Source organism: Oryctolagus cuniculus, chromosome 4 (genome assembly GCF_051225735.1).
Source record: "Oryctolagus cuniculus isolate XC-2025 breed Fujian yellow rabbit chromosome 4, ASM5122573v1, whole genome shotgun sequence".
NCBI classification, from domain to species: domain Eukaryota; kingdom Metazoa; phylum Chordata; class Mammalia; order Lagomorpha; family Leporidae; genus Oryctolagus; species Oryctolagus cuniculus.
In genome coordinates this window covers 11,180,618-11,207,174 of record NC_142870.1, presented here as the reverse complement: position 1 = coordinate 11,207,174, position 26,557 = coordinate 11,180,618, and the positions used below count along the sequence as shown (strand labels likewise).

At 54.7% G+C, this 26,557-nt stretch overlaps 1 protein-coding gene across 14 annotated transcripts in view; it reads left to right on the top strand.

The window, feature by feature from the left end:
• The window catches only part of ITSN1 (intersectin 1), a 225,997-nt gene that overhangs the window by 164,865 nt on the left and 34,575 nt on the right, over window positions 1-26,557 (top strand). For 8 of the 14 annotated variants that reach the window (XR_016233033.1, XR_007914559.3, XM_051833603.3 and 5 more), the window contains 2 exons: window positions 1,419-1,536; window positions 3,512-3,703. Coding sequence is in view for 10 of the 14 variants with exons in the window: in XM_051833603.3 (XP_051689563.1) it covers window positions 1,419-1,536; window positions 3,512-3,703 (310 nt within the window). In the remaining 4 variants the exon portion in view is untranslated. Of the gene's footprint in view, window positions 1-1,418; window positions 1,537-3,511; window positions 3,704-4,082; window positions 5,624-26,557 lie in introns of those variants that run through there. The other 6 variants (XR_011387720.2, XR_011387719.2, XM_070071868.2 and 3 more) reach the window with 1 other exon arrangement.

Below are 26,557 nucleotides of genomic sequence, written 5' to 3'. Positions count from 1 at the left end.
ATAGGTAATGCATTCACGTGGTTTAAAATTCAAAAGTTACAAAAGGGGATACAAATGTCTCCCTCCCGCCCCTGTCCCTACCATCAACTGTTTTTATCAGAGCCGCCTTTTTTTTTTTTTTTTTTTTTTATGACAGGCAGAGTTTGAGAGAGAGAAAGGTCTTCCTCTTTCTGTTGGTTCACCCCCCCCAAATGGCTGCTACGGCTGGCGCGCTGTGCCAATCTGAAGTCAGGAGCCAGGTGCTTCCTTCTGGTCTCCCATGTGGGTGCAGGGCCCAAGCACTTGGGCCATCCTCCACTGCCTTCCCAGGCCACAGCAGAGAGCTGGCCTGGAAGAGGAGCAACCGGGACAGAATCCGGCGCCCCGACCGGGACTAGAACCCAGGGTGCCGGCGCCGCAGGCGGAGGATTAGCCTAGTTAGCCGTGGTGCCGGCCCAGAGCCTTCTTAGTGGAGGTGTTCTGTGCGGTGTTGTGTGTTTGTGTGTGTGAGAGTGTGTGTGTGTGTACAGTTGTTCTGAGTTCTTCTCATGATGGTCTGCAGAAGAGGGCTCGTAACTCTCCTCGTGCCCCCCAGCAAGAGCCTTTTCATGGCGGCGTGTCATACCTGCAAGCCTTGGCCCCCCTCCATGCCACGTCCTCACCCTTTGCAGCAAAACCCACCTGTGGACACTCAATAGATGGATCTTGTGTTGAGTCACGTTGAAATAAAGAGAAAGGAATGGCAATGAAAAGTGCTGCAGCCACCCTGTGAGCCTGCAGGTTTTTGAAAGCAATTTCAAGGCTCCCTGTGTCCTGTGCACACTGCTCGTGCGTTACCTTGCACCCGAGGTTGTATGCTACCCATGAAGAAGAACACAGGCGTCCGCTTGCTACTGACTAGCCAGTAACGTCAGGACAGTCACTTTTCCAAGGCTTGCTTGCTTCATCTAAAATGGGGAATAATATTGGTACTAACCTTCTGGAATTGTGTGGATCAAGTCATGTATAGTACTTAGTAGGGCGCCTGACTCAGAAGGCGCTCAGTAGGTGTTGGTGGCTGGTGTTACTGTTCCTGACACCCATGCATAATGTTGGCGTTAAGCACAGCTCTGCAGTACCTGAGGTAGTGCCTGAGGGCTGGTGATACATGGGCAGCATATTCTGTCCTGGACACACAGCAGTGTATACGGAATTTGGGATCTGCACCCTCTGGCCCAAGCCAAAATAGCCCCGACTTTGCTGACCGATGGCTGCCACGATTTGAATGTTGACTACAGTGTGTGGTTTTGGTGACACGTAACCCAGTGGTTCTACTGCTAATGCCATTTCTTTTTTCAGTTTTGTGTAAAGTTGGCATAAGTGCTGTGCCACAAAGCAAACTGTATCATCAAAGAACATGAACCTTTTCAACCCTTCTAACATAATTTATTTCTCATTAGGCACGTGGAAAAAAGCGCCAGATAGGCTGGTTCCCAGCTAATTATGTAAAACTTCTAAGTCCTGGGACGAGCAAAATCACTCCAACGGAGCCACCCAAGTCCGCGGCGTTGCCCGCAGGTAAGGAGTTTGCGGCCTGTCATTGGAAGATGATCCGCACATCACTTTTGTTTTTCTCCTTGGTTTTCCCATCAAGTGTCTTAGACTGTGTTCTTGTGTACTTGAAGCCCTTCTCTACCAGGCCTGGCACCCAGCTAATGTGATACAGAATATGTTTTTCAAAAGGACCAAATCTCTAAGCAGCTCTGCTCTGTCTTGTTGGAACTCTCCTAGGAGTCATGCATGCTGGGGCGTTACAGCCAGAGTTTTCTCTTGATTGCCTTCCAGCTAATTCAACTGGGATGTGGGCTGGGGCTGAGGCAACAGAGACCCCTAAAAATAAATGGCTGGGGGGTAAATAGGTCAGGAGGTTGAGCCTGGAGGCCAGGGAGGCCTGCTGGTTGTGACGTGGTATCCACTGCACACTGAAAACTCTGCCCCATGACACTTTGCTGTGAACAGAGGGGGTTTCACCGAGTAGACAGGATGTTTGCACACCTTCCTAGGGGCAGGAAAAGGACAGAGCACCACAGTGACCCACTTGGCTGCTTTCTGATTGAAGAGACTAAATTAGATGCATCAGTAATATTCGAACGAAGTGAGATTAGGGGAGCTTGGGTATTGAAGCCAACATTTCTTGGGTGGCATTTGTAGAAAATATGGAAATCTGGTTCCAGTGTCTTGAAGTTAAATGTCTGTGCTACACATCCTCAATCAAGTAAGATTAAAACTTGGCTACAGTGGCAAGAAATGAAAGGATCAGCAAACTCTGGGACTGAGTCCTGACCCCAGCTGGGCCTCTGTGCTTGAGCTGAGGGTTCACGGGCAGGGAGAGGGGTGTGGGACCTGGTGGGTCTGCCGTGCCCTGGGGAGAGCTGGCATTGTCCCAGCATGCTAAGGGCATGGCACCTTCATCAGGTCGGCTGAGAGCCTCGGAAACCATTTGCTGGAGTGATTGAATTGACTGCAGGCTGAGAAAGGCCTGAACCCATGCATAGGTGGGCTGGGAAAGATTGACTGGGCCCGGTGACCCAACAGCACAGACTAAGGTGTGGAGATGCCAGGGATGAGGACAGTTTAACATCCTCTAGGTTTGAGAGGAAAACAGGGGGAGAACAGTCATTGTGGGTTGTGGAAACGTCTTTGAAACAAAGTTTTGAGAACAAAGATACAACAGAATGATCTTCTGAAGCACTGGTTTTACTTTTCACTAAGATTTAGAATATTTGGAGGTCAAATGATAATCACCTTCCACCATTTAAAAAAGAAAGGAAAATGGCAGTGCAGCCTCCATGGTCCCCAGCTGTCCGTGCAGCAGAGCGTGGGGTGGGTGCTGGGCCCGGCTCCTGAGTCAGCGTCATGAGGACCTGCACTGCGCTCCGTGAAAGCACTCACATACCACTTGTGCACGTCTTCTGACGAGTCAGCATGGAAAAGAGGAAGATATTACAGAAACCGGACACTGAGGGTGAAAATTTTGCTACCGTCTTTGGTTTTTAATCCTTCATCTTCCTCTCTCTGTTGCCTGCACTGTGGAAAGCCCATCAGGACACTTCCACTTCATTGTCTTCCCCCCTTTTTTTTTTAGAATTTAATTAATTAATTTATTTGAGAGGTAGAGCTAGAGACAGAGAGAAAGGTCTTCCATCTACTGGTTCACTCCCCAAATGGCTGCAATGGGCAGAGCTGGGCCAATCCAAAGCCAGGAGCCTCTTCCCAGTCTCCCACGTAGGTTCAGGAGCCCAAGCAGTTAGGCCATCTTCTACTGCTTTCTCAGGCCACAGCGGAGAGCTGGATCAGAGGAAGAACAGCCGGGACACGAACCAGCGCCCATGTGGGCTGCCAGCACTGCAGGCAGAGGCTTAGCCACTGCACCGCAGTGTCAGCGCCATCATTTCCTCCTTTGAAAGGACAAAAATAATCCATGAAAGTGTCTCCTGGCTGCACGTCCCCTGTGGCACGGGCGTAACTGCTCACCCAGCCCTTTCTCCCACAGTGTGCCAGGTGATCGGGATGTACGATTACACCGCGCAGAACGACGACGAGCTGGCCTTCAACAAGGGCCAGATCATCAACGTCCTCAACAAGGAGGACCCCGACTGGTGGAAAGGAGAAGTGAACGGACAAGTGGGGCTCTTCCCATCCAATTACGTGAAGCTGACCACAGACATGGACCCAAGCCAGCAATGTAAGTGCCCTGGTGCTCAGTCGCCTCTCCTCTCTGGTTCCTTCCGGTGAAACATGCAGCATTGCTCTGATTCTGCCGAGCTTTGTTTGCAGAACTTAAAGCCAGACCACTGCTGCATTCGCAACAGTCTCTTTGAAGGCCTTCTATAATGCAAGACTTTAGCTCGTGGGATTTTGGTTTTGGTTTTGGTTTTGTTTTTAATTTTCATTCCCTCTGTAGCATGCCCCCTTCCTACCCTCCCCCCTTTCCTTTGTTTTTTTTTTTTTTTTTTTTTTAATCATTTTGGCACCATGCTGTTTACATGCCTGACTCATTTTCCTAGCTTGAATTTTGCTCATTGTTTTGTTTTGCTTATGTGTTGTTTTCCTCCTTTTTCTAGGAATCATATGTTGTCCATCCCCCCCTCAGGCTTGAAAGTCCTCAAAGAGACCCACTATCCCATATCACTGCCCAGAGGGATGATGGGAGATGCAGCCTTGATCATGTGGCTTCCAGCATGATCACCTACTGCCTTCTGAGTAGAAGAACTCACTGCAGAGCAGTTTACCTCATTTTACCTTAGTTGCATGTGATCGCAATGTCTGAGTTATTACTTGCAGAGATAGTTGCAAAAATTACAAAAAATACACAGGGTAGTGGGTCCTTTTGTGGCTTTCCTAGTTACTCAAATTGACTTCCCCCCACCTTTGCACAGGTGCTTTCAATAGTTTTAAAAATATTATTTTTAAAATATATATTTTAGCCTTTTAATAAAAACAGAAATCAATTACTTCTTGACTATTTTGGTTTTGCAAAAAGACCCACTATCAAGGAATGCTGCATGTGCTATTGAAATTGTTCCAATGTCCAGGAATCTGAGACTTGATGTATTTCTTTCATTTTGTCCAGTGTTACCAAACGCAATTGTGTAGTGTGGGGTTCCCCCCAAGTGCAGAGGAGTTCAGTATCTGTTCTAAAGACGTGTAGAGTGAGCCCAGTTAAACTGAAGGTGTTTTGTGCTTGTTGTGTGTATCAGCTGTACTTTGTTGAGCATGTATTACATCCTGTACATACGAAATGAGTTCTTTCCATGGCAAAAGCTGTTACCTTGTATGATGCTCTAATCATGTTGCATTGATTTTATTTTGCACAGTGACTTTGTAGCCATGTGAGAAAGCACCTGTGTCTTAGTTCGGTCTCAGTTTTATCTGGTTGAGTTGGTGTTTTGTTTGGGTTTCTTAATTCCGCGTGTTTCATGCCATAAACCAGTAGACGACACCACGGAGGTTGTTGTGATGGACAATACCTACAATCTCTTTTTTGTCTCTGTTACATGAAGTTTTATTCCAGTTGCGTTTCATGGAATGACATATTTTGAACAAGTAATTTTCTTGACAAGAAAGAATGTATAGAAGTCTCCTTGCAATTAATTTCCAATGTTTACATTTTTTAACTAGACTGTGGAGTTTCTACAGATTAATATGAAATGGAGCTCGTGGTCCGTTTATGTGTTAGCTGTGCTGTAGCTGAAGCCATGTTTGTCTTTTAAACACTAGTTGGACGCTCTCAATAAAAAAAAAAAAAAGCCTGTTTCGCTGACAGCACAGAAAGTGGGGCGGGGGAGCCTCAAGCCCAGTCCAGCTGTCCTGCTGATGCCTTTGTCACTCGTCGATCCCTCCTGGTCCTCGGCTCGCTCTCGGGAGCCTGCCCCCGGTTGTGGGTAGCTCCTCCTCCTCCTCCTCCTCCCTCCCTCCCTCCCCCAACTCCCCACACACAAGGTGCAGGGAACGAGGGCTGCCTCTCGTTAACATTGCGCTTCAGTATTTCCACGAATATGAATGTAAAATATATAAATATATAAACCTGCGGCTTTAACGACTGTAATACAACCTTTTGACCTAGCTACGTGTATAGCTAATTAAATTCTTCATATAAAAGTTAGATGGAAACGTCTCTGTGTTCTTGATGTTGGAAGCTGGCAGTGGTGATGAGAAACCAGGCTGCCCGCGTGGCGCCTGTGACCTGTGCTCTGTGAAACATAGACACAATCAATCCTCACGAGTGTTTATGGACCAGGCCTCCCCCGATCAGTGTGTGGGCGAGCGATCATTCCCTGTAACACCGGTTGTGAAGCATGGAACTCTACCACCCAGCCTAGCAGATAACCGTCTCTTTAGGCTTTGGCTATAAGTTGTTGACACATTGGCAAGGGACGTGGTTTGGCTCAGGGTTCAAAACACTTGTCCAAAGGACTGATCCTTAATGAGGAACCGGTAAATGCCCCAGAGATACGTGGGTGAGGATGGGACCCTGCACAGCGTCCATTTGTTGTTGAGGATCCGCTCCACCCTGGCACACTCCCCTCTCGTCGCCTTTGCAGAAATAAACCCACGCACACGTTGCTGGGAGGGCTCGCTGCGATGTCCACACGCTTGAGCCCATCCTCATGAACGTCCCTCATGTGGCCTCCCCTGCCGTTCTGTTGAGAAATGTATTGTGGGAGGAGATGTCTACCAAGTTTCGGGTGCCCTGTTGGGCTCTGAGGAGGGTGCGGCACTCGGTGGAGACAGGCGCCCTGTCCTCACGGGTCTCCTTTTTCTAATGGAAGAAACAAGTAGGACACCAACCTCTACCCTCCCACCCCTGCCATCCACACGGCACCACTGAGCAGCAGGGTGGGAGGCGGGCACTGCAGGGGAAGAAGGAGAGACCCTTGCGGGAGGAAGTGATGTTGAAGCAGAGACCTGAAGGGTAAGGAGGGGCCGGTGAAGCCGTAGACTGGGAGGTCAGGAGGTGCACAGGCCCAGAGTGGGGTGGAGAGGGGGTCCCTCTCGCTGTCCCGGCCCTGTCTCTTCACCTGTGTGAGCCAGGGTTTCTTCTCTGGTCTTGGGGTAGGCTGGAAGGGATACCATTGTCAAGGTCGGGTAATGTTCTCTCCTGCTACTCTAAGAACTCCCTCGACGTCACTCCTCCGGGCTCGCTTGTAGCTTGTGCGGCTCACGATTTGTCGGAAACTCCTGTTTCCCTTACACGCCATCCGTTTGCCTTGAGGGGCTGCTGCTGGATTTAGTGGGGAGAGGCTGGGGATGCTGCTCACAGTCCCCACAGCTAAGAAGGCCCTGGCCCCAGCCTGCTGGCCACTGTGGCTAATGTCCACCTGGTTGCTTATGGCCAAAAAGACAGCCAGCCCCATCGGTGGCTTCCTGAATTGCCCTCGTAACTCCTGGTGAGCAGATTCAGTCTAGAGCTGATATCTTGCATGTGCAACGTCAAAAGTGCCCAGAGCCTCGGCTTTCTCTTTCAGACATCGTCTTCTTGACTACTGTTCCCCACACTCTCTGCAGTGGAGAAGCTGGTCTGACGCAAGGACTTGTCCCTTTGCAGAGTCACGTCATGTCATTACGTGTGTGGTGGAAACTGGCATGTGCCCCGTTTCCGGAAGGAAACCCAGGCAGACCCAGACTCCCCTTTGCAAATGGCAGTAGGGTTTTCCATCAGAACTGAGTTATCTGGATGGATTTGATGCCACCAGAAGAAAACTTAAGTCATACACTGGCTTAGGGAGACCCTCTAGTAGGTTGAACCATATGAAATTGCTAGTACCACTTAATACCCATAAAAACAACAATTCCATATGGTTGCACCTACACAGCGTATCATCAGCCGGTACATGCCTGCTAAGGGAGTGGATCAGATGATCAGAGGACCTTGTGGAAAATGCCAGAGCCCCTGTTCTGGCACACACAGACTCACGACCTCAGAGAGGAAACAGGCTGTCTCCACTTTCCCTTCAGACGAGAACTTCCAAGACCAGCAGCACTCTTGGCAGGTGCTGCTCCTCCAGGCTCTTGTTTATTGGGACTGAGAAAGAGGCTGGCGACCAAGGACAATTTTCTGGACCCAGTTGCCACCCCCAAGGCAACACCCGACCAGGACAAGAGTGGGGGATGTGCACTTCAAGTCCCAGTCCTGGCAAAGTGAAAATCATTTCAGAGAGTGAATCTGTTTATTTTTTTTTCCTTTTGGCAAAATTATAAATTCGTCTGTTTATTCTCTTATTCCAAAAATACTCAGGAGAATTTTTTTTTTTTGGACAGGCAGAGTGGACAGTGAGAGAGAGAGACAGAGAGAAAGGTCTTCCTTTTCCGTTGGTTCACCCTCTAATGGCCGCCGCAGCCGGCGCGCTGCGGCCAGCGCACCGCGCTGATCCAAAGCTAGGAGCCAGGTGCTTCTGGTCTCCCATGGGGTGCAGGGCCCAAGCACTCGGGCCATCCTCCACTGCACTCCCTGGCCACAGCAGAGAGCTGGCCTGGAAGAGGGGCAACCGGGACAGAATCCGGTGCCCCGTCCGGGACTAGAACCCGGTGTGCCGGCGCCGCAAGGCGGAGGATTAGCCTGTTGAGCCGCGGCGCCGGCTTCAGGAGAATTTTTATAGAGGCTGGATACCAGTGGTCGCCATAATGCATGAAGAATCCTCTTGCCGCATTGTGGATCCGGCAGGCTAGGGAAACGGGCCACAGTCAGAGATCACAGCTACTTCTGCCTCTTTCACTTCAGCCAGGGTTCTTTGGGGCCCATATTTAAGAAAACCAGAGTTCACAGAAATTCAGGTTGGCTCATAGAAAATGGACATCAATATCAGCTGTGTGTATGTGTTGAGGGGAGGGACAGACATACGAGAGTGGGGAAAAGCTGAATTTAAAGTTAATTTGGGTGCCAAAAATAAATGCTGAAATCCATGCATAGGTTTTTGGGTTTTTTTTTTTTTTGTTTGTTTTTTGTTTGTTTGTTTTGTTTTTTTTTTTTTTTTTTTTTTGGACAGGCAGAGTGGACAGTGAGAGAGAGAGACAAGAGAGAAAGGTCTTCCTTTGCCGTTGCTTCACCCTCCAATGGCCGCCGCGGCCAGCACGCTGCGGCCGGCGCACCGCGCTGATCCGATGGCAGGAGCCAGGAGCCAGGTGCTTTTCCTGGTCTCCCATGGGGTGCAGGGCCCAAGCACCTGGGCCATCCTCCACTGCACTCCCTGGCCACAGCAGAGGGCTGGCCTGGAAGAGGGGCCACCGGGACAGAATCCGGCGCCCCGACTGGGACTAGAACCCGGTGTGCCGGCACCGCAAGGCGGAGGATTAGCCTAGTGAGCCACGGCGCCGGCCTATAATGTGCCTTTTTTATGAACTCTTTGAAGAGTCTGTGTGGGTTTCAAAAAAATTTTTGCACCAAAATAAATATCTTTTCAATGCATTTTTCCATGAATGTTTTGAGTCCCCTTATAGATTTTCGAGTGACTTTAGTGCCTGCAGTCATAGCTGGTCACAGTGGGTGGAACTGTGAGGTCAGTGTTCAGCCCACTTCTCTAGAAGATTCTGACAGAGGATGACAGCTGTCATTGCCACCTTTGCCTGGCATTACCATTTCCGAGTGATGGCGCGAGCCCCCCTAGAGGACATGTCCCTCCCTTGGACTCAACCCGCCACCCCCGTGAAAGTAGGACAGTCCCTTCTTTTGCTGGAGTTCTCCAAACACCCGTGGCAGGGTTGGTGCCTCTGGCCTGCCAGGCGTCTGTGAGGGGACTGGGCCACGTGAGGCCCCTGGTTTCCCTCACATGTCGCATGCCAGGCCTTCCCCTCTGGTTCCCATCACCCCAGAGCACACATACGGAGCCACTGGATTGCGTCCCAGGGTCCGCGTGGCAGTGGGGAGAAGCCTGCACTGGGGGCGGGGTGCAGAGATGGAGCCTGGTGGTTAGCCAGTAAAGCTGAGATCGTAGAGAATGTTGGCCACCAGCCCTGCACTTGACAGTGAGGACACGGGAAAGGGGTCCAGGAAGTCATGGTGTTGGTCTCAGAGCAGCTCCCCGGCTGGCCTCTTCCCGGGGAAGAACCCTGTCCACGCAGGGCCTCAGAGCTCGCTCCTCGCTGGCACTGCCGGGGGGCCCGTGGGCAGGCGGCACCGTCGGGGAGGATCCTGGTGCGTGTTTCCAGTGCACAGGCTCAGTGCTGGCTTTCAGTCCTCACTGTGCGTGCGGATTTTCCGAAGGCTCAGGCTGACCCGAGGTGCCCTCCTCGCTCTGTGCCGCAGTCCGCACCTGTGCAGCAAACGCCTCTCAGCTTTTACCCCTGGGCCCTGCCAGAAAACCATGGTGCCGCGATCACAACACAGCTTACCCACAAGTTCAGTCTGACAGTGAGCTCCGTTCCTCTTACGGACTGGGAGCATTTCGTATTCCCAGGGGAAGGCTGTGATCCAGAGAGGGCCGCCCATGATCGCCACATGCCCAGCCTTGCGGCAGCTAAGGAGCAGTCCAGGACACTGGGGCTGTGTGCATCCCACTTCCCAGCCCTGCCACTCACGCGTGGGGCGACTGTGGGCACCTTAGTTAACCGGTGCTTCTGTTTCCTCATTTGCATGTGGAGCAGAGAGTAATAGCACCAAACTGAGGGTAAGGACCTGGTAGATAGTAGCTTTGTTGTCAGTGTTGTAGGGGAGAAAGGGTCCTGGTGCCAAGCGGGTGAGCAGCCTGGGATCCAACCTAGGGGCTTCCCGCTGGCTGTCAGGCCTTAAAACCCAGGCAGCAAGTAGGTTTTACAGACCCATCAGAAAATACAGCTTTTCTCCATGCAGGAGTTCGGAGAGAAAAGATTGTACAGCTGCCCATTAAAAATCTCCTTGCAAGATTTGCCGGCTCATTTGTGCAGATTCCGGCCCCCCGTTCCTTGGCTAGCAGGAGGCCCACCCGTGCGGAAAGCGAGCTGCTTGTTCAGACCCTTCGCCTACCCTCTGGGAAGGTGAGGGGCCACTCTCTCTACTCTTGAGGCCAGAGCCTGCTCGGCAGACTCCTGGTGCATGGCGGGACCAGGCCCCGGCTTTCCCACGGCTGCCAGAGGGGCGGCCGGCAGGGAGGGTGGAATGTGTGAGTCTTTGAAATGCCATGTCTGTGGCCTGTGCTGGCAGGCCCACGCAGAGCTCCACAATAAACCTGTCACAAACGCGTTGACTCACTGGGTCCTTTATTTCTCATCATGGGCCTTCTGTGGCCTTGTGTTCTCCTGCCAGCAAAGAATGGAACGTTCGCGCCCCCCCTCCCCCCCCAGCCGGGCCAGCCGCCACGTTCTGCTTGATTTTTCAAGCAGTCACACGGCTTGGATGAGGGCTAGGTGCTCCCGGGGGGTTCTGCTTCCAAAGCTGCGGAGAGACCCTGGCCAGGGGTGGGGGCTGCGAGGGGGCGTTCATCCTCTCCCTGCCCCACTGCACAGGCCCTGGGATGGCTCTCAGGAGCCACAGCACGTCTGCTCCGTGAGCTGCGTCTGCAGCAGGGCCCGGGCCTTGGACCTGACCCAGCGCTGGCAGCAAAGCGTGGGTTGGGGGCGGGGTGTGGAATCTTTCCTCCCCAAGCGTTACCGTGGAGTCCTAAGCCCCACGCATCTGAATCCTCAGTGAGGGCCCTTGGCTAACAATGTGGTACCCAGGAGGTGCCTGCACCCAGCCACCTCCAGGGGCAGAAGTTCATGGGCTCGTCCTCTCCTCCCGCTTCCCTTTCCCTCCTTCCCCCCAACTTCCCCCGCCCCCTGCTGAGTGAAAGGCTCTGGACCAGCAGGGCCAGGCCAGGCCGGCCGGGTTTCCCCCCTCCTGCCCCTCCCGTGAGGCTGACTCAGCCTTTGAACTGGGCTTTCTCCCCGTTCACCTTAAAAATCACGCAGACTGTTTTTCCTCAGAGGAGAAAGCCCCAGATCTTCTCTTTTGTCTCCGTGGCTCCTGATCTGGCCCCTCCAGCTTTGTCACTTTCTGTCTCCTCCTTTTATGCTCTACTTTTTGCAGTGTTCAGTTGTCACCTCCTCAGGGAAGCCCTCCCTGACCCACGCGTTCCCGTGTGCTTGACCAGGTGCAGTCCCAGGCTCATCTCCAGGACCCTCACCCAGCGGTCTTTTTTCTCTCAATTCAAAAGGCAGAGAGACAGAGATGTCCATCCACCAGTTCACTCCCCAGATGCCTGCAATGGCAGGGGCTGGGCCAGGAACCCCATCCGGGTCTCCCACGTGGGTGGTGAGGACCCAGCTATTCGGGCCTGCTGCCCCCCAGGACACACATTAGAAAGGAACCTGGAATCAACAGGGAGTAGAGCCGGGCCTTGAACCCAGCCTTCGGCTGTGGGATGTGGGCGTCTGGTACCTGCTAGGCCAAATGCCCAGTGCCCAGCATTCGTTGTAGTTTTTTTCTTTTTTCTTGCAACCTTTAAGTCACCTCAATGAAGTCCAAGCTGTAGTTACTCCAATGCCTTTCCAGTTGGCCCCCTTAACAAATCATCTTCTTCGACCCCCCACACCACTCTCTGGAGGGGCCCGTTTTCATCAGGGAGGGCTGGAGCCCACGGCTGGTGCAGGTCAGGAGGAAGTGAGGGGTGTGCGGCGACATGGGCGTGGAGCTTGCCCAATCTGGATTTCCTGACTTGACCTCCCCAAACCTCGTCTGCTGCCCAGGCCATCAGGAGGTGGGCATGGACCCTGGGTCCATGAGCCTCCTCCATCCATCCCCATCCTCCCTGTCCGGTGTCACCCAGCTGGAACCTTCCCTCTGTTAACACTGTCTCTGTCTCTGCACCACCTCCCCAGGATCCATCTCATGTTTCAGCCACTGCTGTGCCCTAGCCAGAGATGCCCTCCCCCCCCCACCTCTCGCCCACCCTCACCCCTCATGCCTTCTCTTCCACCTTCCCTGCTCCATCAACTCGCCTTGACCCAGACCTTCCCTGAATTCCCTATCACACATCATGATGAGCGCATGGAGAGACCAGTGCTTGAACACACAGGTGCTCTCCCTGCCCTGTTACACTGGAGACTCCTTGGGAGCAAGGTGTGCATCGCAATCCCCATTCAGACCTCCCCCAGAAAGCCCTAACCCATAGCCATGGAGCCCTACCTTGTAGAGTTAGTGTCCCATGGGATGCTGGGTCTCCCCTGAGACCAGCACCTCCCTGGCCTCTGGCCCTCACTTCTGGCAGTTGATCCGAGAGTGTTGGCTGCAGTCAGTCCTGCACTGGCTTGGTCCTTCCTCCCCAACTAGGCTGTGGGGTGGGCCAGGCAGGACACATCAGTCTCGTTCTCACTGCTGGATATAGCCAAGAACCCAGCCAAAGCCTGTGCTTAGGAAAGCGTCACTATGGAAAACATCAGTTCTCTTGGGGCCGGCATAGCAGGTGAAGCCACCGCCTGCAGCATTGACATCCCACATGGGCACCGAGTCAAGTCCCAGCCGTTCCACTTCCAGTCCAGCACCCTGCCAATGCGCCTGGGAAAGCAGTAGAAGACGGCCCAAGTACAAGGGCCCCTGTACCCGTGTGGGAGACCCAGATGAAGCTCCTGACTCCTGACTTCAGCCTGGCCCAGCCTACAGCAGTTTGGGGCATGAACCAGCAGATGAAAGATCTCTCTCCATCTCTTCTTCTCTCTCTGTAACTCTGCCTTTCAAATCAATACATCTTTTAAGAAGTAAATAAATTTGTTTAAAAAATATGAATTCTCATAAAAAGACAAGAAACTAGGAAATGAGCTTGTTGGTGATAGTTCTTCATTCTTCTTATACCACCCCCCCAGTACTACCTATTGGCTTTCCTGTCTCCCCCAGCTGGAATCAAGGGCAGATCTACACAGGTGCCAAAATGGAGCAGTTAGCACACAGGCTCAGTTGTGCTGTGTTGCTGAGTCAAGAGACGCCCAGCACCCCGATGCCCTTAGGCCCTTCTGGAGAAAGTTCCACTGGGTGACAGACACCTGCCACTCTGGGCAGCTCCCATCGCCTGCGACAGCACAAGCAAAGACCTCATTCCTGCTGTGCACCTCCTGCCTCCAATCTCCCACCTATTAGTGAGGCCTGGAGTGCAGGGACTTGGAGGCCATCTCTGGGGGCTGCAGGTCCCCTCATATGCAGCTGCCTGGCCCCCAGGGGCAGAGCGGCAGAGGCGCTGTACACTGCAGGCTGTTGATGGCCTTGCAGGGGCTGTGTCCTGTGGCTCCATCCATCAAGACCCCAGGACAATGGTTGGAGTGACCGGCCAGGGACAGGACCGCGCTCAGCAGCGTGTGGCCGCCGAAGGACACAACTCCTATCCGTCTCTCCCTTGTTCATACCAGCTGTCCTGACTCCAGCCCCCTGCCCCCTGGTTGAATAGCCCCTCTCGGCTACCTCTGGGAGCTGTACGCGTGATGGACGCCTGCGTCCCACCCTGGCCAGTCGGATTTAATTAGTCTGGGGTGCAGTGGGGACACTGCAATTCTTAAAGGCTCCCTGGAGTGCTCCATTGTGCAGGCAGACTTGGAGGCGCGGCCGCGCTCTGTGCTGCACGCGGCCGGCTCCGTGATCCGCCTGAAGTGCAGCCCACGCCTGCGCCAGAGCTCCGCCACGTGCCTTCCTGCCCACTGTGGCCCACACGGTGGCCCTGATCTGCCCACGAGGAAGCTGGACCCACAGTGCTGCAGAACGGGGTTTACTTAGAGATGACGTCTGATTCAGTTCAAATGAGGCTGTTGGGGGCCCTCATCCAACTGACCCGAGTACGCATAAGAAGAAGGAGTTTGGCCCCAGAGCAGAGCAGGGATTGGAAAGCCAGAAGGAGGACTATGCAAGGACACATCCAGAAGATGCCCGTCTGCCTGCCACCGAGAGAGCCCTCAGGGGCAACTGGCCCTGCTGGCGCCGCGATCCGGGGCTGCGCGCTCCAGAACTGTCAAAATGTACCTCTGTCCTTGGAGCCGCCCGCTCTGGGGCACTGTTCTAGGCCTCCCTGGCAAACCACATCCTCCTGCTTCCCAGCAAGGCAAGACTACTCACTGTTAAGGGCAAGGACCCAGGGGCCACGCTCCCTTTGCCATTTGAAAAACACAGCTTTGGCCGGCGCCGCAGCTCACTAGGCTAATCCTCCACCTTGCGGCACTGGCACACAGGGTTCTAGTCCTGGTTGGGGCGCCGGATTCTGTCCCGGTTGCTCCTCTTCCAGGCCAGCTCTCTGCTGTGGCCCGGGGAGTGCAGTGGAGGATGGCCCAAGTGCTTGGGCCCTGCACCCCATGGGAGACCAGGAAGAAGCACCTGGCTCCTGCCATCGGATCAGCACGGTGCGCCGGCCTGTACAGCGCACTGACCCCAGTGGCCATTGGGGGGTGAACCAATGGAAAAAAGAAGACCTTTCTCTCTATCTCTCTCTCACTGTCTACACTGTCCACTCTGCCTGTCAAAAAAAGAAACACACTTAGCTTTATGTATTTGAAAGGGAGAGTGACAGAGAGAAAGAATTTGGGTCACTCCCCAAATGTCCTCAACAGCTAGGGTGGAGCCAGGCCAATGCCAGGAGCCAGGCACCCCATCCAGAGCTCCCATATGGGTGGCAGGGCCCAGGCACGTGAGCCATCATCCATTGCCTTCCCGGCTGCACTAGCAGGAAGCTGAGTGGAAGCGGGTAGCTGAGATTTGAGCCATGCACTCTGATGTGGGATGCAGGTGTTGCAAAAGGTGGCTTAACCCACCGTGCTGCAACAACCACCCCTTAAAGTTGTTTATTTATTTTAAATATGTGTTTGTGTATTTGAAAGGCAGAGCTACAGACACAGCACACTTTTGTCCATTGGTTCACTCCCCAAAATGGCCACAACAGCCGGGACCAGGCCAGACTGAAGCCAGGAGCCAGGAACTCCATCCTGATCTCCCATGTGGATGGCAGGGGTCCAAGCACTTGGGCCCTCTTCTGCTGCTTTCCCAGGCGCATTAGCGGGGAGCTGGATTGGAAGTGGAGCAGCCAGGTCTCCAAAGGGCTCTCAATATGGGAGGCTGGCATTGCAGGTAGCAGCTTTACCTGCTATGGCACAATGCTGGCCCCTCTTTATGTATTTATTTTTTAATTTTTATTTGAAAGGCAGAGCAAGAGAGAGAGTTTCTCTACCATTTAACAACTGAGGCTTTGGTAACTTAACCTCTCCATGCCTCGATTTTCTTGTCTCGTCAATGGGGGAATAGGGGAGCTCCAACTTAGGACTATGGGTGAAGACTCATATCCTCAAATCTGAGCGAGTTCACTGTAGGGCAGTGCGGCTGTGAGCGCCCAGTGGCACTCCATGTCAGTTCGCCTTACTCCCCACACCCCGCCTCCATCTCCCACACCCCTCCCCGGGTGCTTGGCGCCTGGCTCATCACACCCATCCACGCTCCCTGGAGCCCTCTTTACGGCCTCCCCCCACCCATCCCTGCTGAAGGAAGACTGTCTGTCCAGCTCATGCTGCTATGAGAGATCCCAGCACTGGATGACGTCTACGGAAAAGAAGTAGATTTGGCTCATGGCTCCGGAGGCTGCAAAGTCAAGTCTGCAATCAAGGAACCGCCTCTGGGGAGGGGCGACCTGGCTGCATCACCCCGTGGCAGAAAGCATGGTGTTGAGAGAGGCAGAGAGAGCAAGGGAAAAGGGGCTGAGTGCATCCCAGATGAGAGACCAGCCCCTCCCTACAGGGGTGGCATTGATCATCAGTGAAGGCTCAGCCCCACTGCCTGCAGGACACCGCAGGACCTGGGGCAGACTGCTGAACCCCAGCGACGCCCGGCTCCTGACCCCTCCTCCAGACCCCTGCGGTCAAAACTGCCTCCTTCCTCCAGAGCCAGTAAAAGTGGCATTTCCGTCCTAGCCCCTGGGTCTGCCTTCGTACCCCAGGGGCACCTGGAGCCCTAGGGGTATTGCACATGGAGAGAAGGCACTCGGGAAGGGGACAGAAGCAAAGGTGGGGACATCGGTGGGGCCAGGAACCAGCTAAAGGAGGCACACGTCGGGGATCTAACATCGTGCCGGAGTCCCCATTTGAGTTGTGAAGCCGGGAGTGAGGTGCCGGCCCCACAGCGTCTTCGTATTTATGGGAGTTTACCGGATGACTGATCCCTGGAAGGAGTTTGGTTTTCCCCTTTCTCAGCCATCATTGAAGTGCCTGGGAGACCGGATTCTCCTTCTTGGATAAGGCAAAGTTTGCCGGGGAGCTTTGCTGTTCACGCTTCTGAGTGTGGCTCCGTGGAAGCAACCAGAGACCCCCCAGGACACGGCACCACGAGGCTCCAAGATGGGCCCCAGTGGGAGGCCGGGCTCAGGTACACACAGGCATCGGGGTCTTTGGTGCTGTTGGAGGCATTCCCCCACCCGTGACGCGCTGCGCCGTGCTCCTCCGTGCCCGCTGGGTCTCCAGACCCTGCAGTAAATCAAATCGAAAGGATTCACAGCTCTGAGGTCTCAACCTGATGCCCTTTAAGGAGTGCATGCAAGCCTGCAAGTATCAGTCGGCCTGGGACGCTGGCGCCTCCAGCTGGCTGCAGGGACCCGAACCCCTTCTCCATCACTGGAGCCCAGCACAGGGACTGCTTGACAGCAGGGGCCACAGCTCCATTGCTCCAGGACCCCATGGCAGAGTGGAGAGCTGTGGTGTGTGACCAGAGAGATTCGTCATCCCCTGTCACATGGGCTACCTCTGCTTTTCCCACCCGCTGAGGTGGAGCAGAGCACCGTTAGACCGACTCCACCCTCCCCAAGCGAGTCGGGTGCAGTCCTGAGGGTGCAGGAGAGTCTAGCATCTTAGGGAGAAGCCTGCAGTGTAGACAGGGGCTCTGGGAGGGAGCCCAAGGACCAGGCCTCCTGCCCACTGGGCACCATTCAGCAGGCGGATGTGGGCTGAATGTCCCCAGACGTCAGTCTGTCCTCTCCCTTAGGTGGAATTCCACTGCCCAGCTTCTGTGTTGCCTGCCGTCCTGGTCCTCCCACATCATTTCGTCTCCAAAATGACTTGGCATCATGGCCTCCACGAGCCGCCCCTGCCGGCTTCCCCTCTGACCTCCCACAGTGCTTCCCATGCTTGCTCACGCCGATGCCCCCACCCCATGATGGCCTTGTCCCCACCGAAACTCACGCTGAGGCTCAAAGTCTCCACGCAGCAGCACTGAGAAGGCGGGGCCTCTGCGGCAAGTGGTAGGGTCACAGGTTCACCAGCACAGGAGAGATCAGTGCCCGCCTCCCGGGAGTGGGTTGGGTCTCACAGGACCCCATCAGTCCAGCGAGAGAGTGGGTTGCTGAAAAGCAGGTCTGGCCTTCTCGGTCCACTCTCTTCCTTCCTCCTGCGCCATGTGGCCTCCGCCTGTGCAGCTCTGTGCTCTCGCACGTGCACCTGCTGCGAGATGCCATCTGCTGTATTGTGACCCAGCCCGAGGCTCTTCCCAGATGCGGCCTCCAGAACTGTGGGCCACAATAAACAGATGTTCTTTTTTTTTTTTAAAGATGTATTTGATTTATTTGAAGAGCAGAGTGATGGAGAGAAGGAGACATGGAGATCTGCTATCCGCTGGCTCACTCCCCAAATGGCTGCAACAGCCAGGGCTGGGCCAGGAGCCTGGGACTCCACTCAGGTCTCCCATTGAACTCAACCCACTGCCCATATGGGCTGTCGGCATCTCAGGGGGCGGCTTAACCCCTGGCACCAGAATGCTGGCTTCAACTCTTTCTTTATAAAGTACCTTCTGGGGGCTGGCGCGTGGCATAGTAGGTTAAGCCCCCGCCTGCAGCACCAGCGTCCCACATGGGTGCTGGTTCCTGTCCCAGCTGCTCCTCTTCTATCCAGCTCTCTGGTTATGGCCTGGGAAAGTAGCAGAAGATGATCCAAGTACTTGGGCCTCTACATCCACATGGGAGACCTGGAAGAAGCTCCTGGTTCCTGGCTTTGGATCGGCCCAGCTCCAGCCGTTGTGGCCATTTGGGGAGTGAACCAGCAGATGGAAGACCTCTCTGCCTCTTTCTCTCTCTCTTTCTCTGTAACTCTGCCTCTCAATTAAATAAATAAACTTTAAAAAAAAAAAGTACCTTGCAGGCCAGTGCTGTGGCTCACTAGGCTAATCCTCCACCTGCGGCGCCGGCACCCTGGGTTCTAGTCCTGGTCAGGGCGCCGGATTCTGTCCTGGTTGCTCCTCTTCCCGTCCAGCTCTCTGCTGTGGCCCAGGAGTCCAGTGGAGGATGGCCCAAGTGCTTGGGTCCTGCACCTGCATGAGAGACCAGGAGGAAGCACCTGACTCCTGGCTTCGGATTGGCACAGTGCGCTGGCTGTGACGCACTGGCCATGGTGGCCACTTGGGGGGGTGAACCAACGGAAAAAGGAAGACCTTTCTCTCTGTCTCTCTCTCTTCACTGTCTAACTCTGTCTGTCAAAAAAAAAAAAAAAAAAGTACCTTGCAGTGGGCTCAGACAGAGGGCCTCTCCAAGGGCCCTCTGCAATAAGAGCTCTGCTTTTATATAAGCTTCATTTATTTATTTTTATGTATTTGAAAGACAGATTGACAGAGAGAGAGAGAGAGAGAGAGAGAGTAAAAGATCAACCCCCAGGTATGGGTCAGGCCAAAGCCAGAAGCCAGGAGTTCCATCTGGGTCTCCCATGTATGTGACAGGGGTCTTAGCACTTGAGCTGTCACCTACTGCCTCCCAGAATGAGTATAAGAAGGAAGCTGGATCAGAAGCAGAGGCAGGGGCCGGCGCCGCGGCTCACTAGGCTAATCCTCCACCTAGTGGCGCCAGCACACCGGGTTCTAGTCCTGGTTGGGGCACTGGATTCTGTCCCGGTTGCCCCTCTTCCAGGCCAGCTCTCTGCTGTGGCCAGGGAGTGCAGTGGAGGATGGCCCAAGTGCTTGGGCCCTGCCCCCCATGGGAGACCAGGAGAAGCACCTGGCTTCTGCCATCGGATCAGTGTGGTGCGCCGGCCGCAGCACGCTGGCCGTGGTGGCCATTGGAAGGTGAACCAGTGGCAAAAGGAAGACCTTTCTCTCTGTCTCTCTCTCTCTCTCTCACTGTCCACTCTGCCTGTCAAAAAAAAAAAAAAAAAAAAAAAAAAAAAAAAAAAAAAAGAAGCGGAGGAGGCCTCAATCTCAGGCACTTCGATGTGGGAAGTGGGCATCCCATCTGACGGCCTTACCCACTGCACCACAATGCTTGCCCCGCAGACCCCCTACTTCCCTGCGTGTCTGTGGCTCCACCATCCACAGAGCTCACTGGCCCATTCCTTCATGTTCACTATTTTTTTTTAAAGATTTTTCTATTTGAAAGGCAGAGCAAGAGAGAGAGGGAGAGACACAGAGTGAGAGAGAGGGGCATCTCCCACCCACTGGTTCACTCCCAAATGGCTGCAACAGCTTGGGTTGGGCCAAGCCAAAGCCAGGAGCCAAGAGCTCCATCCTGGTCTCCCACGTGAGTGGCAGGCACCCTAGTGCTTGGACCCCCTTCTGCTGCTTGCCTAGGTGCATAGCGGGAAGCTGGATGGGAAGCAGAGCAGCCAGGACTTGAACTGGCCGTCTGACATGGGACATGAGTGTCACGGGCCACGGCTTAACCAGCCGTGCCACAACACTGGCCCCAGACGCTGTCTATTTTTAACCGAGTTTTCCTGCTGAGCCTGCCCCGAGGACAAGGACAGTATTTTGCTTTTTGCTGTGTCTCTTGGACTTCATAGGAACTTACTACATATTTCTTGGCCACTTTGCTGTGTATCTTGGCCCTCTCCTGACAAGAAAGGGGCCTGGTTGTTTGCTTTGCTCGGCGTCCAACTTGCTGTGGGGTTGGTTTGGCTTCCAGCATTCTGCCTTGGGTTGGGAGAGGCAGGATGGCGCCCGTGGATAGGAGCCAAGTTGACCTGTCACCCTAAATGCTCCTGTAGCCTTTGAAATGTTACAGTATGGGGAGGGGGGAAGGTGGTCTTCAAGGAGTTCCTGGCAATGCACATTAGGAGAAAGCTATGCATGGATCGAGAAATATTTTGTGTCCAAGTAGACATTTTAGTTCCACTTTGCACGAGTTTTCTTTGAGTCACCCTCATCCGCCCGTGTGCATCGTCCGACTTGGTGAGCAGATGCGTGACCCGAGCTGAGCTAGCCCTGGGAGCGACAGTGGAGGAGACCAGGTGCCACTGTTTTGGGGAGAGTTCCCCCCACTTTTCTGCAGAGCTCCAGACTCCAACTGCAGCTCTCTCCATGTTGTCGCTGTGTCGTGCGTGGACGGGGCATTGCGTGTGGGCTGCTGGGGAGGGGGATGTTGGTAACTGGCGGAGGCGGGGGCAGTGTTACTGCAGCTGCCGGCGGATGTCACAGAGCCCCTGAAGTCCCATCCTTGCACAGCCGTGTCCGTGCCAGCTCATCTGCTGTCCGTTAGCCTCCCTCTCGTGCCTTTGCAGGGCGAGGGAGACGGCAGCTGTGTGCACTCCCGGCGCCCAGCGGGGGCGAGGTGCCGCATCCCTCCACCCCTGAAGACAGCGCTCTTGGTGGAAATGTCTTGCCCCAGCTTTGAATGGTGGAGTCTTAAAAACCTCAGGGCTTTTCTAAATATTAGATTCTCAGGAGAAGGATTTGGCATTCCCAGGCAGGAATTTTTCAAAGTAGCCATGAAAGTGGCTTGGAAAGACAATTCCAAGCCAGCGTGGCTGGCGCAGCCTGCAGGAGTGAGTCCCCCACCAAACCTGTGCTTTCTGTTGTGTGCTGGGTCCAGGAAAGGCCAGCAGGGTCACCCCCTTCCTCCCTGCACCGCCACGGGATGGAGTGCGTTAGGGCTGGCAGCCCCGCCTCACTCAGTGCCCCTCAAGCCCCCCCCAGCCCTGGCTTGGGGTTTACGGAGCTGCCCCAAGCAGGACATCAGGTGACAGCCCCGGGTACCTGGCATTCCTGGACCAGTGGCCCAAAGTTCCCATGGCCCATCCCAGTGTTCTGTGGCTCTGCCTCTGAGTTGCGTGGCAGCTGGCACCAAGTCCAACTCAAACACTCAGAGAAGCGGCTGAAACCCAGAGCGAGTTGGTCACCTGCCTTCACAGTCCTTGTTTCCAGGCACTCTGAGGCTGTCTCCCAGCCACCCCTTACCGCAGAGTGTAGTCGGGGTCTGGGTAACAACGCTGGTGTTTCTCCATGGGGTGCTGTTGGGGTTCGGGGCGGCCCATCCTCTATCTGGTACCTTACAGGTCGTCTAGCAGTTCGAGCCCAGCCTGGCAAATGCCGACAGCCACTTTGTCATTAAGACAGCCAAGAACACACTCTCAGCCCTGGGGCATGGCAGGTGCTGTAGGACCGTCACAGGAGAGAAGTTGTGGGGTTCCTGTCTTCATGCAGGACATGAGACAGAGAGCAAAGTGATAAGGTTTTATTGGGGACAGGGCATCCGTCAGAACGGAAGGGATGGAGAGAGAGTGCCCGGTCGCTCGGACTGCGGGAGAGCGAGGTTACATGGTTGAATGGAGAGAACACACCTGGGCAGGCCAGGCAGGTAGCTCAGCGGAGAGCAGAGAGCTGCGTGCACAGTCTTTGTTTGGACGCCGGGGTTTATGGGGAGTCTCTTTACCAGCCCCCCCCCCCCCACTTCTCCTCCAGGACAAAGCGCTTGTTGGGTGTATATAAGAAAAATTCCTCTCCAGGTTTACCACTGAGGTTGCCAGACAGGGGAAGTCTTGCTGGCCTTGGCCAAGGGGCTCCCCACTGGAGTGCCGGCCTTGGAGGAAGGATGCTTATCTGGGACTGCCTGGCAGGTTATCAGGGCCTGGGCAGGACTTGGAAATGTAAAATGCTGGGCTTCTGCAGGCTGATTTCTAACTTCCTACCTAACAGGACCTTCCACCTGGGCCGGGAGACTTCCAATCTCAACCTGGTGGCAGGGTGGGAGGAACCCTCAGTGCAGGGACACAGGGACAGGGCAGGAACCCAGGCTTCTCAACTGTACCCTGGGCGGTGGATGCCTTTCTCCGTCCATCCTGCATCCCCAGCCCCCGGCCCAGTCTGCTGCAGACTCGTGGGAAGATCTCAGGAAATCACTTGTCGAATGAATGAATGAGGTCCATGAGCAGGACACAAGGCCCCCGAACCCAATAAATGCGTGTGCAACACGGGAGTGTGTGTGTTGTGTGTTTGTACACGAGCGTCCATCAGGTCCTCCAAAGGCATCGTGACCTCAGGGACATTCAGATGACTTGTCCAACCAGTGACCGCCCCGGCCTGGCATTTGCGTTACCACCCTGTGTTTGTGTATTTAGAACTACTGCTCGCTGCCAGACTTCTGTTTTTAAAGATTTATTTGTTTGTTTGAAAGGCAGAGTTAGAGGAAGAGACAGAAAAAGAGAGAGAGAGATCTTCCATCTGCTGGTTCACTCACCAAATGGCCACAACAGCCAGGGCTAGGCTTGGGGCAAAACCAGGAGCCAGGAATTCCACGCTGGTCTCCCACGTGGGTGGCAGGGGCCCAAGGGCTTGGCCATCTGCTGCTGCCCTCCCCAGGCCAGCAGCAGGGAGCTGGATTGGAAGCGGGGTAGCTGAGACTTGAACTGGCGCTCATATGAGATGCTGGAGTCACAGGCAGCCACTCAGCCCTGCGCACCACAACTCTGGCTCCTTGGTGCCTGATTTTCAATATCCTTGCAAAGGGCACATCCGGGAAACTCCTGAGGGGCCGCTTCTGTAAGAGGCATCCAGGTACCATCACACAAGGGCTCACTGGGCCCTGGAACAAGCAATGGCCCGAGGCCAGGGGCCCTTGCCTCACTCACAGGAGAACAGAGTAGAAATAAGGCAGGAATTGGCTATGTTCCCCACCACCATCTCCGAACTTGAGCGCTTTCTGGGTGAGAAGTCAAACAAATTGGTGATGTCACTCAGCTTCCCTGAATGAGTTGAGCAATGGTGACTCCCTTCCGCGCTGGGAGTTCCTTGTTGATGCAGCTGTTTTAATAAAAGACCGTCAACGCCCTGAGTCAGGAAGAACAGCAGGGCCATGCTGGTGGCGCAATGGGGCACAGGGCCCTAGAGCGGATCAGACACAGCCTCAAGCCGTGCAGAGGTTCACACTTGCCTGTGTCCCCGGGGAACCAGAACCCCGGGTGCAGAGGGCTGTGAGCAAAGGCTGCAGAGGGGTTACCACGGCGGTGATTCATGCCTCCTGCTTGTCCTGCATCCTGGGGTGCGCCTGTCCCTAGAAAGGGTGACTGGCCAGGGCGGGGGGCTGGAATTAAGCTCTTGAGCACTTACCAAAAAGTCTATGATCCCATTTACCCCAGAAGGATCATTTTATTTGCAGAAGCTTCTAGCACAGAGACTTGAGCAGTCAGAACCCAGGTACCCCACCCCCCAGCAGGGGGAGGAGGAGAAGCTGATAACTGAGGAACCCCTGGGAGGCCAAGGCAGGCTTCTAAACCACGGAGAGCTTGTTACATCGCAGGTTCCCCGCCTCCAACCCCAGGAATGCGACTCAGCAGGGGCCTGATCATTTGCTTCTCCAGCCCGGTCCAAGAGAGACTGCACCTGTCCTGTGGGAATCAACCACACTGGCCCCAGTAGGGCTTTTTTTTCACTGTGCTCCATCACGCCCCCTTGTGGGGAGAGGAGGGGATGAGAAAAAGAAGTGAATGGGACTCAGCGGCCACAGTAACTGGCAATCAGGAAGATAAGAAGTTGGGAGACCACTGGCCTGGAGGAGGTGGGCCCAGGCCTGTATGTGAGGTCTCCTGAGAACTGAGCCTCCCCACGTCTTATTCTACGGTGCCTGGAGCAGGGATAAGCTGTGCACATTTGAAACAAACGAGCGCCCAGCTGAGTTAAATGAGCAGAGTCCAGGGCGGGCACTCTCTCAGGGTTTTCTTTCTGGCGGCCTTGGCCTTGGTGGCAGGTGCTGCTCAGCTTCCCCAGGGGAACTTTTTCCACCCCTGTCTGGATACGCCCCACATTTTTTAAAAAAGTTTTTTATTTTTGATTTATTTGGAAGGGGGGGGGGGTTAGAGAGACAGAGAATTTTCCATCCACTTGTTCACTCCCTAAATGGCTGTGACAGTCAGGGCTGGCTGGGCCAGGCCAAAGCCAGGAGCTGGGAGCCCCATCCGGGTCTCCCACATGGGTCCAGGAGCCCAAGCACTTGGGCCATTTTCTGCTGCTTTCTCAGGCGCATTAGCAGGGAGCTGGATTGGAAGCAGAGCAACTAGGACTTGAACCTGTGTTATATGGGATGCTGGTGTCATAGGTGATGGCTTAACCTGCTGTGCCACAGTGCTGGCCCCAGGATATGCCCCATCTGATAGGCAGAGTTACAGAGAGGAGGAGGGAAAAAGAGAGAGAGGGAAGGAGAAATCAGTATTCCATCTACTCGTTCACTCCCCAAATGGCTGCAATCACCAAGGCTGGGCCAGGACGAAGCCGGGAGCCAGGAGCTTCATCTGGGTCTCCCATGTGGATGCAGGGGCCCTTGTACTTGGGCCATCCTCCGCTGCTTTCCCAGGCACGTTAGCAGGGAGCTGGATTGGAAGTAGAGCAGCCAGAACTCGAATCAGCACCCATATGGGATGCTGGCATTGCTGGCGGTGGTTTAACCAGCTATGCCACAGCGCTGGTTCCAGGTACACCTCACATTTACCTGGTCCCTGGGCCCATCAACATACGCATCTCATCCTCCCAAAACCAGTCTTGGGTAACCCGATGTCCCCCTGTGGCTTGAGACCAACAGTACTGGTCAGGGGTAAGAGTCAGATCCTGGGGTCCGTGTCTCAGGGCTCGGCTCCTGTCTTAACCACTGCTTAGCTGAGATACTGGGGGTGAGTCAACCTCTGTAAACCTCAGTTTTCCCATCTGTATGATGGGGATAATTATAGATTAACATATGCGCTTTGAAAGCGATCATCACTGGGCAACTCTTAGCACAGCTCTTTTGTCCTCAGGAAAGTATGGCCAATTGTTACTAATTATTCTAACATTATTTTAGTGTGTTTTAAAGCATTTAGTTATTTAATTGAAAGGCAGATTGACAGAGAGAGAGAGAGAGATTCTATCTGCCAGCTCACTCTCCAAATGCCACAACAACCAGGTCTGGGCTCAGCCAAAGCCAGCAGCCAGGAGCCAGGAACTCCCTCCTGGTCTCCCACGTGGGTGGCAGGGACCCGAGCCCTTCCATTATCCACTGCCTTCCTGGGTATGTTAGCAGGAACCTGGATAGAAAGCGGAGCAGGCAGGACTGGAGCTGCAATCTGATTGGACACTGGTGTCACAAGCCGTGGCTTAACCTGGCACCTATAAAATGCAGGGATACGGATCAGGAGTGTGTGGCCTTTGCTACTTTCTATGGCTTCATAACAAAAGGCCCCCAGCTGGGGGGCTTGAAACAACAGGAATTTGTAGTCTGAGATAAGGCGCAGGCAGGGCGCTGTCCTGGGCACTGTCTGGCCTCTGTCCTGGGCACTGTCCGGCCTCTGTCCTGGGCGCTGTCTGGCCTCTGTCCTGGGCGCTGTCCGGCCTCTGTCCTGGGCGCTGTCTGGCCTCTGTCCTGGGCGCTGTCCGGCCTCTGTCCTGGGTGCTGTCTGGCCTCTGTCCTGGGCACTGTCCGGCCTCTGTCCTGGGTGCTGTCCGGCCTCTGTCCTGTGCGTTGTCTGGCCTCTGTCCTGGGCGCTGTCCGGCCTCTGTCCTGGGTGTTGTCTGGCCTCTGTCCTGGGCGCTGTCCGGCCTCTGTCCTGGGCGCTGTCTGGCCTCTGTCCTGGGTGTTGTCTGGCCTCTGTCCTGGGCGCTGTCCGGCCTCTGTCCTGGGCGCTGTCCGGCCTCTGTCCTGGGCGCTGTCCGGCCTCTGTCCTGGGCGCTGTCTGGCCTCTGTCCTGGGTGTTGTCTGGCCTCTGTCCTGGGCGCTGTCCGGCCTCTGTCCTGGGCGCTGTCCGGCCTCTGTCCTGGGTGCTGTCTGGCCTCTGTCCTGGGCACCGTCTGGCCTCTGTCCTGGGCGCTGTCTGGCCTCTGTCCTGGGCGCTGTCCGGCCTCTGTCCTGGGCGCTGTCTGGCCTCTGTCCTGGGTGTTGTCTGGCCTCTGTCCTGGGCGCTGTCCGGCCTCTGTCCTGGGCACTGT